The 15,666-nt window shown below is 42.1% G+C and overlaps 1 protein-coding gene across 1 annotated transcript in view; it reads right to left on the reverse strand.

The window, feature by feature from the left end:
* LOC108795732 (sorting nexin-29-like) overlaps positions 1-15,666 on the reverse strand; it is a 270,525-nt gene that overhangs the window by 144,543 nt on the left and 110,316 nt on the right. The window contains exon 4 of the mRNA XM_018567020.1: positions 2,048-2,164. Coding sequence (XP_018422522.1) covers positions 2,048-2,164 — 117 coding nt within the window. The remainder of the gene's footprint in view (positions 1-2,047; positions 2,165-15,666) is intronic.

The following is a 15,666-nucleotide window of genomic DNA, read 5'->3' on the forward strand; positions in this document are numbered from 1 at the left end:
TTGTAAACCCCCCTATGTGATAGCAATCAAAGTAAAGATAAAAAAAATATATAAATAACAGTTTTTAAAATAAAATAAATCTAAAAATAATGTAAATTTCTTTTTCAAGTCCCCCGCTAGCATGCGTGTCGCCACGTAAACGCGCGTCGGGGGACGCCTACGTATGAAAGCGACGAACACACCACACATGTTGGGTATCGCCGCGCACGCCAGAGTGAGAGCAATAATTCTAGGGCCAGTATTTTTGAGTATCTCTAAATTGATGACCTGTGGGGGCTTTTAAAGCGTCGTCTATGGACTTTTTGGGTTACTGAAGTTTGTCGCCATTTCACGGATGCACACAATTTTTAACCTGGGCATGTTGGGTATCTATTTACTCGGTGATATATTCTATTTTAAACCATGTGTATTTTATTGTGTTTTGGGGCATTTAAGTACATTTTACACTAAGTTTTGGGGTTTGATAAGGAGTTGCGCTAATATCGTGCAACATAAAAACTTGCAACTGCCAACATTTTATTCTATAGGGTCTTGCTTTCAGAAAATATATAATGTTTGGGGGTTTTAAGTAATTTTCAGGCCTACAATGTGGAATATAACATAGGTGCAAAAAATGAAAAAAAGTAAATGTAGGGGTTAATTGGGACCAAATATACAGCAGAAATGTGGGAGTGTATTAAACAACAGCATTTGCCTGTGCATTCTATTGGGTCAAAAATATAAAACAACAAAGGTTAAACCTGTGTGGCTAAATTCTAGTGTAAAAAAAAAACCCCAAATGAATGAGAAAAAAAATGGCCTTTTATAAACAAGATGCAAGGGTAATCCTCAGCATTATAGAGGTACAAGGAATGCAACAACAGATGCAAGAGTGCAATCATGATAGCTATAATGGATTGCAAACAAATTGCTACACCTATATTGCTATAAAAAAATCAAATAATCAATAGTAAAATGGTAAGGAAAAACATTAAAGACCCATAAATATTGAACATGACAAGTTGGTCACAAATGTCAGGGAGAAGGAAATTTTATGAAATACATTTTTCTTTTCATTTTATACAAACTAAACATGGATTCAAAACAGACTAGAAAAACTATCAGGCTTATTACACATACAGGGTTATTCACAAAAGAGTGAAGTGAACAATCTAGGCCAAAATAGCAGATTTGGAAAGTGAGCTGAATTGAAGAATTTTTCAAAATCAGCTATTTTGGCCTAGATTGTTCACTTCTCCTGCCTTTTCCAAACTTTTCACCCTTTAGTGAATAACCCTGTATGTGAATAAATCACCAATACCAGATGTCTTATACACACAAGTCCTCAGGGAGCTTAATTCTGTTACCATACTCTCTGCATTGACTCTTGCATATACTGATCACTCTGCTACACTCAGCAATCCCCTCCTGCACATACTGCCCAATATCATACTCTCAACACTCTGCTCCCACACATGATCTGCTGCTATACTCTCCACAATTCTAGCCTACACACACTGACCAATGTCATATGTTCTGCACTCTTCTCCTGCACATATTATCCACTGTCATATGCTCCAAATATATTGGCTGTTACAATACAATTTGTCTCTCTACACCTGTACATAGTGACCACTCTTCTACACTCTGTATTTCTCTCCCACTCATACCCTCAGTTGCTCCATTCCTGCATATGCTGCCTATGCATTCCTCACCAACACATTATACCTTCCCCACCTCTCCTACATGCCAGCTGTTATACACTCTCATTCCTTTCCCATGCATAATGGCCACTGTCACATGTGGCGTGCAGCATATATTCCTACAGAGACTGCAGTCCATGAAAACTTTGACAGAGCAAGGCAAACCAACTTTGGATTTTTGCTGATTTGTTCTGTGTAATAAGCTATTCAGCACCAGCTATGTTGGCTGAACATCCATCACAATAGCTAGAGTATTTATGGGGCCTTAACATCACTCTGTTTACATGTGCATCAGGGCTAAAAAACGAAATTATAAAAAAAATGATATATGTAGAATGTAGATTATATATATAAACACAAATTACCGGTCCTCTTAGATCGATGAGTTCTTGTCTCATTTGCGAAACCAGAGCTTCTTTTGTGAGGAGTGCACGGTGTAACCTTTCATTAAATTCAATCAATTCTCCATGCATTTCTGCCACCTGAAAATAAATAAATGTATATTTTGTTGTAGACATGTACATAAAATGAAAGGTATAGCATTTTTAAAAGCATAATTATAAATATCATTCACCTAATTTTATTAGTTTCCCTTCTCTACTACCATGACCATGTTGCAATCTTTGGTGCTCTTCTAACCTTACTTTTTCTGTGGCTTCATGCCTGAAATACGTACCAGGGCTGCATTAGCCACTCTATGGAGTGTTACCAGGGTCTGCCATAGGAGGCTGCAGTTGGGATTCTTAGACCTGTACATGTGTACTTTAATAACGTGTAATTTAGACAATAGTAAATTCATCTACTAGCATGTCTTTGCAGTGTAAGAGGAAACCAGTGCCAAGCAAGTACAAACCCAGGCAAGTACATGGAGAACATGCAAACTCCATGCAGACAGTGTCTTGTCAGGAGTCAAACTGAGGACCCTATTACTGCAGGCATAAGTGCTAACCAATAAGTCACAGTAATGTCTTTTATCCATTTAAAGTATTCATAAAATGCCAGTGCTGAAGTAATTAAATATGTGCACAGCTAAGCATTACAGGAGGAAGTTTATTGACTAAATGTTCATGTTAACCACTTCCAGTGGGTTCACGTAAATACACGTCATCCGCTGGAAGTGGTTATACCACGAACACAGCTGCTACTGCAGCCATGTTCTTGGTACCGTTTTAAACAGCAAACAGTTGCAATAATTCTGGGCCCATCAATCACAGTGGCTGCGGAGCTTGTGTCGGAAAGAGGGCTTTGGGTTCATGGAGAACTAGGCTGACTTCTCAGTCGGTTATCGGCTCTATAGAAGAGATGGCCTGGATCCTAATGGGGAAGGTGCAGCACTTTTGGGGGAGAAAATGGTTAAAAAACTGGAGGAGCTTTTAAACTAGATAATGGGGAGGGAATAAAAATTGATATAATAAATATAGAGCAAGTAACTTCAGGAGCAATTGATATAGAGGGCAGTAATACAAAGGGGGATAGAGGGCTCACTCCAGTCAATCTAATTATTAATGTATCAACCATACCAAGGTCTAATAAAAAAAAAGTAGTTGGGCACCAGAAATAAGTTATAGTATAACACAAACCGCTAAAATCAAACTTAAATGCATGTACACCCACGCTAGAAGTCTAGCAAACAAATTGGAGGGGCTCAAACTTATGCTACTCGAAGAAGACTTTGATATAGTGGGAATAACAGTAACTTGGCTAGACAGCGCACATGACTGGGCTACCAATGTACAAGGATACAACCTGTTCAGGAGGGAAAGGGTTGGTAGAAGGGGGGAGGGGTATGCATGTATGTAAAAAACAATCTAAATGTGCACATACAAGATGACCTCATGACAGAGAGTTGCGATAGTGTAGAGTCCTTGTGGCTAGAACTAGATAAGACTGATGCTAGTCGTAAAATAATTGTGGGTGTGTGTTCATTTTTCTCCTCAGTATGCACTCAGGAAAAAGACTCATAGGGGAAAAGGAGGAGGCTCACCCACATTCCCAAATAGAAATCGCTGGTAAGCAGGGAAAAGTTGTTATAATGGGTGACTTCAATTATCCATACATTGATTGGTCAAATGGAACCTCTCGTTCTATAAAGGCTGGCCGTTTTCTGAACTTGTTGCGGGACAATTTCATGGATCAGATGGTTGAGATTCCAACCATAAAAAAATGCCATACTAGATTTATTAATTTCCAATAATGCGGACCTAGTTGCAGACATAGCGATTAGGGATACATTGGGGAATAGTAATCACAGGGTGACCCATGTTGGGTACAGAAAAGAGAAGTGTGTTGGTTTGACAAGAACACTAAAATTTCAAAAAGGCAAACCTTGATAAGCTGTGTCATCTAGTATATGACACTAAATGGGGCAACTTATTTCTAACACTGAACACTGACGAGAAATGGGATTGTTTTAAGAATATATTACATAACACTATTACTATGTGCATACCATTGGGTAACAAAAATAAAAGATCAAGAACTAAGCCTGCATGGTTAAATAAAACATTTTAAGATGGAGGGGACTGCATTGGCATTCCAGAGCTAAAAGGAATGTAATAAGAGATGTAAACACTAAATCCGGGCAGCTAAAATAGATTACGAGAAGCATATTGCCACAGTCTGTAAGAAGAACCCCCCAAAATTCTACCAATATATAAACAGTAAAAGGTCAAGAAAAGAGCAGGTAGGCCCAATAAAAGATGAAAATAGGAGATTAATCACAAATGACAGGGAGAAGGCTGATGTGTTAAATGTGTTCATTTTTCTCCTCAGTATGCACTCAGGAAAAAGACAGGTTTAATGGAGATAAGAATGTAAGTAGCTTAGTGCGTAAAATACCCCAGTGGCTGACAGTAGCCGAGGGTTGAACAAAGACTGGCAAAACTAAATACAAATAAAGCACTAGGACCAGATACCCTGCACCCCAAGGTACTTCAAAGAACTCAGTCAGGTTATAGCGAGACCATTATTTCTAATTTTCAAGGACTCCATAATGACTGGAAGGGTACCAAGTGACTGGCAGAAATCTACAGTAGTACCAATTTTCAAAAAAGGTTCAAGATGCCAAGCTGGGAACTACAGACCAGTCAGTCTAACATCAATAGTATGCAAACTGTTTGAGGGAATGATAAAGGACTATGTAGTGGATTTTGTTCGTGACAATGGTATAATAAATGATAATCAGCACAGATTTAGGAAGGACGGTTCTTGTCAGGCCAACCTACTAACATTCTACGAAGAGGTGAGTAGAAATCTGGATGGAGGGAAGGCCGGTGAATGTGGTATATCTAGATTTTGACAAAGCTTTTGACAAAGTACCACATAAACGCTTAATACACAAGCTGAGATCTATTGGCATAGATTAAATGGTATGTACATGGATAGAGAACTGGCTACAAGAACGTGCCTAGAGAGTATTGATAAATGGCTCTTTTTCAGATTGGTCTAAAGTCAAGAGTGACGTGCCTCAGGGTTCTATGCTTGGCCCCATACTGTTTAATTTGTTTATTAATGATGTTGGGGAAGGTGTTAATAGCCATGTTTCTGTGTTTGCTGACGATACTAAAATTGGGCAGGTAGTAGACACGGACTTAGACATTATAACATTACAGGAGGACCTGGATAAAATAGGTGGAGTGGGCAACTCTATGGCAGATGAGATTTAATATTGAAACATGTAAAGTAATGCATTTTGGGGTTAAAAATAGGCAAGAGGAATACATATTAATGGGTACTCCACTAGGGAAGTCAGAAATGGAAAAAGATTTGGGGGTCATAGTACACCACATATTGAATAGCTTGCAATGCCTGGCCAAATAAAGCTAGCAGAGTACTGTCTTGTATTAAAAAGGGAATGTACTGTAGAGACAAAGCAATAGTTTTGCCACTTTATAGATCACTGGTTCGGCCTCATCTGGAGTATGCGGTCCAGTTTTGGTCAACGATCCACAGAAAAGATGTCCTGGAGCTGGAGAGAGTCCAGAGAAGGGGAACGAAAGTAATTAAGGGGCTGGAGGACCTAAGCAATGAGACATTGTTATTAAATTTAAACTTGTTCACGCTGGAAGTGAGGAGATGAAGAGGGGACAGAATTTTAATGAACAAAATGTTTAGTGGTGATGGCAACATCAGCAATAAACTTTTTACAGTAAACTCCATAACTCCACTGAAAATTAGTGAAAAAAAGATTTAACCACAAGGGGCGGAGGGGCTTCTTTTCAGTAAGAGCGGTTAAAGTCTGGCACTCGCTGCCACAAGCAGTGGTATCAGCTGAGAGTATTGAATCATTTAAAAATCAATTAGATACATTCCTCAGAGACCGTAACATAAAGGGTGTGTTAGCTTGCGGAAGTTAGCACAAATGGTGAGTGCTTAACCTCCCTGGCGGTATTCCCGAGTGTGGCTCAGGGTTAATTTTCAGTACCAATAGCGGTAACCCCCAGCCATACCCTCAGAGGTACCGAGCAGAACAGAAAAACAGTGAAAAAAGTTTAAAAAGTAAATAGCAAACGATTGTGCGGAGCTAGCAGTGACAGCTAGCTCCTCCCAATAGTTTTCTATTGTCCGGCGGCTCTGCTGCTGTCAAAAAAAAACGAAAAAAAAAACTCTCCCGGGCACTCTGGGAGCCTCCCGCTCCCGGCCGCCCAGGAGAGAAGCACTGATGTGTCCTTTTTTCTTTATTCTGACACGATCGATGTCAGAATAGAAAAAAAAAGACATTTTCCCATTGAAAAGCGTTGGGACATTACTATTGGCTATTTCAATTTGCAATAGCCAATAGTAAACTAGCATTGTTCCCGCCCTCTGCCAATGGCCGGCCGCTCGGCCAGCTTCGGCTTTCAGCACGGCTCAGCCGAGCCGATGCATATGCGTTCGGCTCGGCTGAGCCGCTCGGCCATGATCGGGAGCTGTACGGGCTATTGTGAATAGCCCGTACAGCACCCCTTCGGTTCTACTGAACCGAAGGGGTCCTGGAGCCGAAGCTAGCCGAAGGATCAGCCGAAGCTACGCCCAGATCCTTCGGCAGCTTCGTGAATAGACCCCAATGTCTCACCGACTCAAGATTATCACATATCCTCCATGTGACTCTTCCACACATCCCGTGTGTGTCACAGGCTCATTAAGCCTCCTTGGCTGATTCTCAGGTGCCTCCAGCACACACACAGCCTCCTGGCTCCATTCTGGCTTCTGGGTGGAGTCCTCCTGACTCCTGAACAGCTCTTTTCCTCTTCCCAGCTGGAGCCCAGAACATTAGCCAGAACTCTATCCATAAGGGCTGTGCACAAGTGTGCAATTAGGTGCTGGCCACTAATAAACGATGGACCCAGGAAGAGTTCATCCCTGCCAATTCTCTTAGAAATCTCCCAGTTCCAGGATCCCATGCCAAATCTAGAAATCCTGGGAAGAACCGGAAAGTCATCTCTTTTCCAGTACAAGAACTTGTCTCCTGGAACTGCTCAGCCCCTCTGGCCTAGAGTACTGGGTGACTACAACCCCCAGTTCTACCATGGGATTGCCACACAATACCACATATGCCCCACCCTTTGTTCCGATCCGGAGGAGCGGACACACAGACCTAGAACCTTTGTCTGGACATGTCCTGCCTTTTTACGTCTATATTTCCACTACCGATAGTTCCTAGCTTTAAACGGGGTCACACCAGTCTTCCCCTTGAAAGAACTATCTGTCTCTATGTGATTTCCCACTACCCAATCAAGTCCCGTCTCCATATCCTCAGTCAAGGTCACCTGTCAGCCTCAATCTGCTCACTGACAGTCTCAGTGTGGTCACTCTTGGATTCCGTGCTAGCCATCCCACACCCAAGAATACCTTTGGAGTCAGGGTATGCATTTCCAACAACAGACTCCCTGTACTTGATGTAGGTCTGCAAGACAAGACACAGAGAGTGCCTCCATCACACAAAAACTTTTTAATAAACGAATAACAAATGGTATAAAGGACGCATACAAAAACAGGCATACAAGGGTCAGAACATACAAGGGTCAGAACGAAAGGTGCATATCCACCGGCTGTTCGTCTTCCCTGGTAGTGAAGTGGTTTACGCGTTTCAGAGGTCACGCCTCCTCCCTCAGAAACAATTGGCAGCTCTGATCCTCCCTCAGAACCAATTGGCAGCTCTGATTAGCAGCTCCTCTGTCTTTGAACAGCAGAAATAGTGTTTACCCCTTTACTACTATGGACGGAGGTAAGCCGGTAGATGTGGTATATCTGGATTTCTCAAAGGCTTTTGATACGGTACCACACAAATGCTTGCTACACAAGCTGAGGGCTATGGGCATAGATGAGGTGGTGTGTACGTGGATAGAGAACTGGCTACGGGAACGTGTCCAAAGGGTATCTGTAAATGGCACCTTTTCAGACTGGGCTAGTGTAATGAGCGGTGTGCCTCAGGGTTCTGTGCTGGGTCCCATATTGTTCAACGTATTTATTAATGACATCGGGGAGGGTGTTAACAGCGATATTTCCGTGTTTGCGGATGACACCAAAATAGGGAGGGTAATAGACACGGACTTAGACACTATAACATTACAGGAGGACCTGGATAAAATAGGGGAGTGGGCATTAATGTGGCAGATGAGGTTTAATGTCGATAAATGCAAAGTAATGCACTTTGGAATTAAAAATAAACAAATGGGTTATACAATTATGGGTATGCCGCTGGGGAAGTCAGAAATGGAGAAGGATTTGGGGGTCATTGTAGACCACAAACTGAAAGGTAGTTTGCAGTGCCAGGCTGCTGTAAACAAAGCTAGCAGAGTCTTGTCCTGTATTAAAAAGGGGATGTATTGCAGGGACAAGTCTATAATTTTGCCACTTTATAGATCATTGGTTCGACCTCATCTGGAGTACGCGGTCCAGTTCTGGTCACCAGTACTAAGAAAAGATGTCCTTGAGTTGGAAAAAGTCCAGCGGAGGGCAACCAAACTAATTAGGGGTATGGAGGACCAGAGCTACGAGACAAGGCTACTAAATTTAAACATGTTCACATTAGAGGTGAGGAGATTAAGGGGGGATATGATCTCCATGTACAAGATGTTCAATGGTGGTAGCAACATTAGCGATAAACTGTTTAAAATTAACTCCATTACAAAAACTAGAGGCCATCACCTAAAATTGGTGGAAAAAAAAATTCCAGCACAAGGGGCGAAGGGGGTTCTTCACAGTAAGATCAGTTAGGGTCTGGAACTCACTGCCACAGGCGGTGATTTCAGCAAATAATGTGGAATTGTTCAATAAACTTTTGGACGATTTCTTAAGAGACCGTAATATATAATGGGGTACAGGTACTCCTAGAATGAGATCCTAATAGGTTGGACTTGATCGACTAATGTCTTTATTCAACCTCAAATACTATGTAACTATGTAACTATGTAACTACCAACAGAGACCCCTTTTATTATAGCTAATAACTGTTTTGCAAAACCGTCCCAGTCTATGTCGTCTGCGTTCCTCTCCAAGGCACCCTGCCAAGTCCCCGAGAAAGACACAGAGGTATCTGGCAGCTGAACATCAGTCGCTTTGTTTAACTCTTCCATTACCAAAACAAATGGGGTGACCACATTTTCACATACATCATGAAACATTAAATTTGTTTCTATAGCAGGTTGTATTATCCCCTTTTCCACATAAGCTGGCACCTCTGTGGTTAATCCATGCCTATTCTCTAGATTATGAGTTAATTCCCCCTGAGTACTGTCACTTAAGATTACCACATCACAGTGACCTGTCAGGCCAGCACCACAACTACACAATATTGCCAAAAGTATTAGGACGCCTGCCTTTACACGCACATGAACTTTAATGGCATCCCAGTCTTAGTCCGTAGGGTTCAATATTGAGTTGGCCCACCCTTTGCCACTATAACAGCTTCAACTCTTCTGGGAAGGCTGTCCACAAGGTTTGGGAGTGTGTCCATGGGAATGTTTGACCATTCTTTTAGAAGCACATTTGTGAGGTCAGGTACTGATGTGGGAAGAGAAGGTCTGGCTCACAGTCTCCGCTCCAATTCATCCCAAAGGTATTCTATCGGGTAGAGGTCAGAAATCTGTGCAGGCCAGTCAGGTTCCTCCACCCCAAACTCGCTCATCCATGTCTTTATGGACCTTGCTTTGTGCACTGGTGCACAGTCATGTTGGAACAGGAAGGGGCCATCCTCAAACTGTTCCCACAAAGTTGGGAGCATGAAATTGTTCACAATGTCTTGGTATGGTATGCTGATGCCTTAAGAGTTCCCTTCACTCGAACTAAGGGGCCAAGCCCAACACCTGAAAAACAACCCCACACCATAATCCCCCCTCTACCAAACTTTACCATTGGCACAATGCAGTCAGACAAGTACCGTTCTTATGGCAACCGCCAAACCCAGACACATCCATTGGATTGCCAGACAGAGAAGCGTTATTCGTCACTCCAGAGAACATGTCTCCACTTGTCTTTGGACTCTAGAGAAGTGGAGACATGTTCTCTGGAGTGACGAATAACGCTTCTCTGTCTGGCAATCCAATGGATGTGTCTGGGTTTGGCGGTTGCCATAAGAACGGTACTTGTCTGACTGCATTGTGCCAATGGTAAAGTTTGGTAGAGGGGGGATTATGGTGTGGGGTTGTTTTTCAGGTGTTGGGCTTGGCCCCTTAGTTCGAGTGAAGGGAACTCTTAAGGCATCAGCATACCATACCAAGACAAATCTGACGATTTGCATTGCACTTGGTGATGTAAGGCTTGGATGCAGCTGCTTGGCCATGGAAACCCTGAGGTTTGTAGCTATTGATTCTGCAGACAGTTGGCGATTTCCGCGCACTGTGCGCTTCAGCATGCGCTGACCCCGCTCTGTCATTTGTCGTGGCTGAGTTGCTGTTGTTGCTTCCATGTTGTTATAATACCACTAACAGTTGACCGTGGAATATTTAGTAGCTAGAAAGTTTCACGGATGGACTTATTGCACAGTTGGCAATCTATCACAGTACCACGCTTGAATTCACTGAGCTCTTGAGAGCGACCCATTCTTCACAAATGTTTGTAGAAGCAGTCTGCATGCCTAGGTGCTTGATTTATACACCTGTGGCCATGGAGGTGATTGAAACACCTGAATCCAATGATTTGGAGGGGAGTCCCAATACTTTGGCAATATAGTGTATCTCTGGGAACCTCAGCCACCAGCCTACAAGGCCCCATTGAGGTTTCCAAAAATATTTCTGCTGCACCAAACCTAGCTGCTACTGTAGGCAATATATTTGCCTCATCATTATTGTACAGCATATCAGAACATGCACGTTTTCATTTCAGCAGCATTATCCTTCCCACCCGCAACAAGCTTCAAATCAACATTTGCATTAGAAGGAAATATATCCCATGCATTTGTCACTCTTGCCTCTCGACTGCACAATGCATGACATAGAGTCAAGTCCCTCACAAAATGTCCTTTGGGCTGCTCAACTGGCATTACTTCCACCTCACACACAGGCTTACAGTCAGTCTCTTTGACTACAGCCTTATCAATTTCAGTAGACAGTTTATACAAGTCAGTCTTACCAACCCTCTTAAGCATTGTGGTAAACTTCACTTGAGAGGAATTGTAGCAACGTCACCAGCACACCAGTCAATTCCCAGTTGGAGCCCAGAACATTAGCCAGCACCCTATCCATAAGGGGTGTGCACAAGTGTGCAATTAGGTGCTGGCCACTAATAAACGATGGACCCAGGAATGGAGATTTCATCCAGACCCATTTCTCTTAGAAATCTCCCAGTTCCAGGATCCCATGCCAAATCCAGAAATCCTGGGAATAACCGCAAAGTCAGCTCTTTCCCAGTACTTGCCACCTGGAACCACTCAGCCCCTCTGGCTGAGAGTCCTGGATGACTACAACCCCCAGTCTACCGTGGGATTGCTGCACAATACCACAAGGGGTACAGGAACTCTTAAAAACAAGGTCACACAGGGACTCGTGTACACACATACACAATCACACACAGACAAAGGTTGAACTTGATGGACCTGTGTCTTTATTCAACCTCAAATACTATGTAACTATGTAACTAAACTGATGAGCAGTAAAAGCGTTTAAAGCGTCTCCTATGGGAGATTTTGGTTATTGCATTTTTTTGCGGTTTCACGGACGCATGCACTTTTAAGGCTTGACATGTTTGGTATCTATTTACCTGGTGTGGCCCCATATTTTATATTTTACAAAAAAAATTGGGTATAATATTCTGTTTCTGTGCACTAAATTTCATTTTAGTGTATTTTATCCTAAAAACACTTGTTTGATAAACATTTGCGCAAAAATCGTGTGACATAAAAAATTGCAACTAGCATCTTTTATTCTACAGGGCCTCTGCTTTCAGAAAATATATAACTGGGGGTCTGAAAGCTGTTTTCTAGCCAAAAATTCAGATTTTATCATGTATGTGCAAATGTAAGAAATTGCTCCAGACAGAAAGTTGTTAAATGTATGCTTGTTTCCCTGTTTTCAATAAGCCTTTAAATTAATTTTTTTACAGTGAACATCAGTTTCAGTAGTTGAAAACAATAACAGGGAGTATCACTGCAGCCTCTAAAAACATAATTTAATTGATTTTTAATAATATTCAACTACAATACAAAGTTGATTGTGATGTATTCAGAATTAAGCATACAGGCAAATTAAGCATTTCCGTAATAGAGATGGGTTGTTGGGTATAAAGGTGTGTGAGCAAACTCATTTGTATATTGATGACTTATGTCAATTCAAAATTCAACAGACAGCTTTGCCTGTTAAATACAGCATTACAGTGGTGCATTAGGTACACAGACCCCAAGAGTGTGAATGAGCTGGCGTCCCTTGTGGAGCGGCATATTGCTACTGAGGACTATCTACAGGACCTGCCCTCCAGGTTGATAACCTCTGAAAACAGGAAAATGTCTGAAAATGAATGCTGGTTCCAACAGAAAGGTGTCTGTATACACAGTGCATTGCAATTTGTTCTGTATGGGGCTGTGTAGCTGCAGAGCGGTCAAGATGCCCATGCTCGTGTGCATCAGAACTGGGCCACAGAGCAATAGAAGAAGGTGGCCTGGTCTTATGAATCATGTTTTCTTTTTCATCATGTGGCTGGCAAGGTGCATGTGTGTTTACCTGGGGAAGACATGCCACCAGAATGCACTATGGGAAGAAAGCAGGCGAGCAAAGTCAGGGTCATGCTTTGGGCAATGTATTGCTGGGAAACCTTGGGTCCTGCCTTTCATCCATTCACCCCTAGTAGGTACTACCTCTGAGATCCATGTAAGAGTAAGCATTCTGCTAGCAACAAAAAGTGCACTACATGTAGCTATACCCGTATAAAAGTCCTTATCAGGAGGCTCATATATGCCCAAAATACAGGCAAACTGATTATTACAGATATGTACTTCATGCACAGAGTTATTCACCTCCATAACTTCGGGCACTGCCATACTAAATGCATAAATTAACCTGGTTCCAAACCCCATTTTGGACATTTAGAATCTTCTCTAAAACCTAATCCAGGCCTCAAAATTTCCACTCGTCCCCTTGCAATTGGCGAGTGAAAATTGCAAGTGGGTGGAATGCCATCGAGGGGGTGCGCCCCCAGCGGGACCAGGGATGGGACACTACCGGCACGGCGATTGCTCGCTTCTGTTCTCTCTTCTCTTCCTTGGCCACTGCAGCTACAGAGCGGCCAAGGAGGAGAAGAGAACAGAAGCAAATGATCGCCGCTGCGGTAGTGTCCCATCCCTGGTTCTGCCAGCGGCGCACCCCTTTGATGACATTCAGTTCCGCTGTCTTCTGCAACTTCCTCTGCCCACCTCAGCTGCCAGGCTGGGAGGAAGACTGCAGAGACTGTGTTGGCCCGGCCAGAAAGTGATGCAAAATAATGTTTTATCTGGGTACATGGAGAATCTCTGTACCACAGGGGCAGGGTAGGGGTTACGTGGGGCAACTGGTGGCGAGTAACTTTTAAGGCCTGGCTAGTAGCTCAGGACTTGAAATTTTGAGACCTGACCTAATCTATACAAAAATTCCAGAGTACCATATATTCTATGCAAGATGAATAATTTTGTCAACCTGTGTGAAGCAGACAGGGAAACCATATGAACCGATTTCATTGCCTTTTCCCAGAGGTTGTCCTCTAATGGCCCCCAAGTCGGACTCCCACTTGGTTCTACATTTCAAAGGGGTTATAAGTAAAAGAGCCAGTAACAACTGAGTATATAAAGTAGAAATCACATCCCTTGTCGCAGTTACATGAAAAAGAGAGTCTACAACTGAATTAGAACCTATAAATAATTCACATACACCTAGATGTATGCTAGGGCATGTCTTAACTGGAAAGATCTATAAAACTGGCAATTATACAACTGTGGAAGTGTTAAGATTAGACATGTGCACTGGCAACATATTTGTTTAGTTTTTTTTCTGATTTTTCGTTTTTCGGGATTCGGGTCCGGAAGTCAATTCGTTTTGGGATTCTGACAAATTCTGAATTTTTGTTAGCGGTAGCATGTAAGTATTTTCTTTTACGGATACATTTTCATTGTAGCAAAGTGACATTAGGTCTGGTAGGAATGTTAGAAGGGGATCCCCCAAGTTATTTTTTTTAAAAGCGTGTGGGGTTCCCCCCAAATGTCACACCAGACCCTATAATTTTAAGGGGGAACCCCACTCCCCAATAATAGGGGGGGAACCTTGAGGTAAAATTCCTAGAGGGGGACGATCAAGCACCCCCCTCCCTGCGCCATAACAGGCCATGTGCCCTCGACATTGGGAGGGTGACCCTATGTCAATGAGGACAGGGGCCTCTTCCCCACAACCCTGACCCGGTGCTTGTGGGGGTCTGCAGGCAGGAGGGCTTATTTGCATCGGGGTACCCCTTTAATTAAGGGGCACCCAGATGCCACCGCCCCCCCTTTACAGATATGTACTTCATGCACAGAGTTATTCACCTCCATAACCTCATGCCAGTATCTTCTTAAGTTCTAAGGGGTACTTGTACCCCAACTTATTCACTAAAGGGTTAAAAGTCAATGTAAATAAACACACCACGTCTTTTGAAAAAGTCCTTTAATTGAAAAAAAAAAAACAAAGAGACCATTTTTGACATTTATTTTATTTAAAAAAAAATGGCTCCATCAATGTAATCCAGCATCAATCATAATGAACGATGCCCGCGGACCCGTCAAAATAAAAGAAGTCCCGCCATACGCCGACCTGTCTGAACCCGGTGAAGACTCAACAACAAATGACAGCTCTGGCCCGAATGTAAACAAATGGGCGGAGCGAGCCATGAAGTTTGATATTCTGAGCTGACAAATAACGCAATAGCATTCGGGAGCTCCCGAATGTTATTCATGAGCTCCCAAATGCCATTTGGGTCTGTGAGCCGAGGAGACTTCAGCGGACTGTAAAAAAAAGTAGTTTTTTTTCTTTTGTCTAATGTCACTTTGGTGCAACATAAATTTGTTCATAAGAAAAATTTGTACATACTACCGTTAACTACAATTCTGATTTTTTTTTTTTTTAAGTTGGTGCTTTACACAAAACTTCATTTGGGAAAAAAATTTGGATGCATCCGAAATTTTTGTTATTGAAAATTTGTGTTCGTTTGCATTCATTATTTCTGTCATTCGGAAATTCAGATGCATCCAAATGTACAATTTTCCCATAAAGGTGTAAAATCCATAAATTCAGGCATTCCAAGCAAACATTTTTTTATTTTTTACTATATAATGAAAAAAGTACAGAAATGTTTGAAAAAAAAACCTGTTCTCCCTATGTTATATTATAAAACATTTATTATTACCCAATTTTTTTTGTAAAAATAAAAGACAGGGTCACATCAGGTAAATAGACACCAAACATGTCAAGGTTTAAAATTGTGTGTGCCCGCGAAATTGCAAAAAAACTACAATACCCAAAATTGGCCATAGGCAATGCTTTAAAACATGTTACAGCTCATCAGTTTAGTGTTA

The sequence above is a fragment of the Nanorana parkeri genome, unplaced genomic scaffold, assembly GCF_000935625.1.
Source record: "Nanorana parkeri isolate BGI_ZX_2015 unplaced genomic scaffold, ASM93562v1 scaffold998, whole genome shotgun sequence".
NCBI classification, from domain to species: Eukaryota; Metazoa; Chordata; class Amphibia; order Anura; family Dicroglossidae; genus Nanorana; species Nanorana parkeri.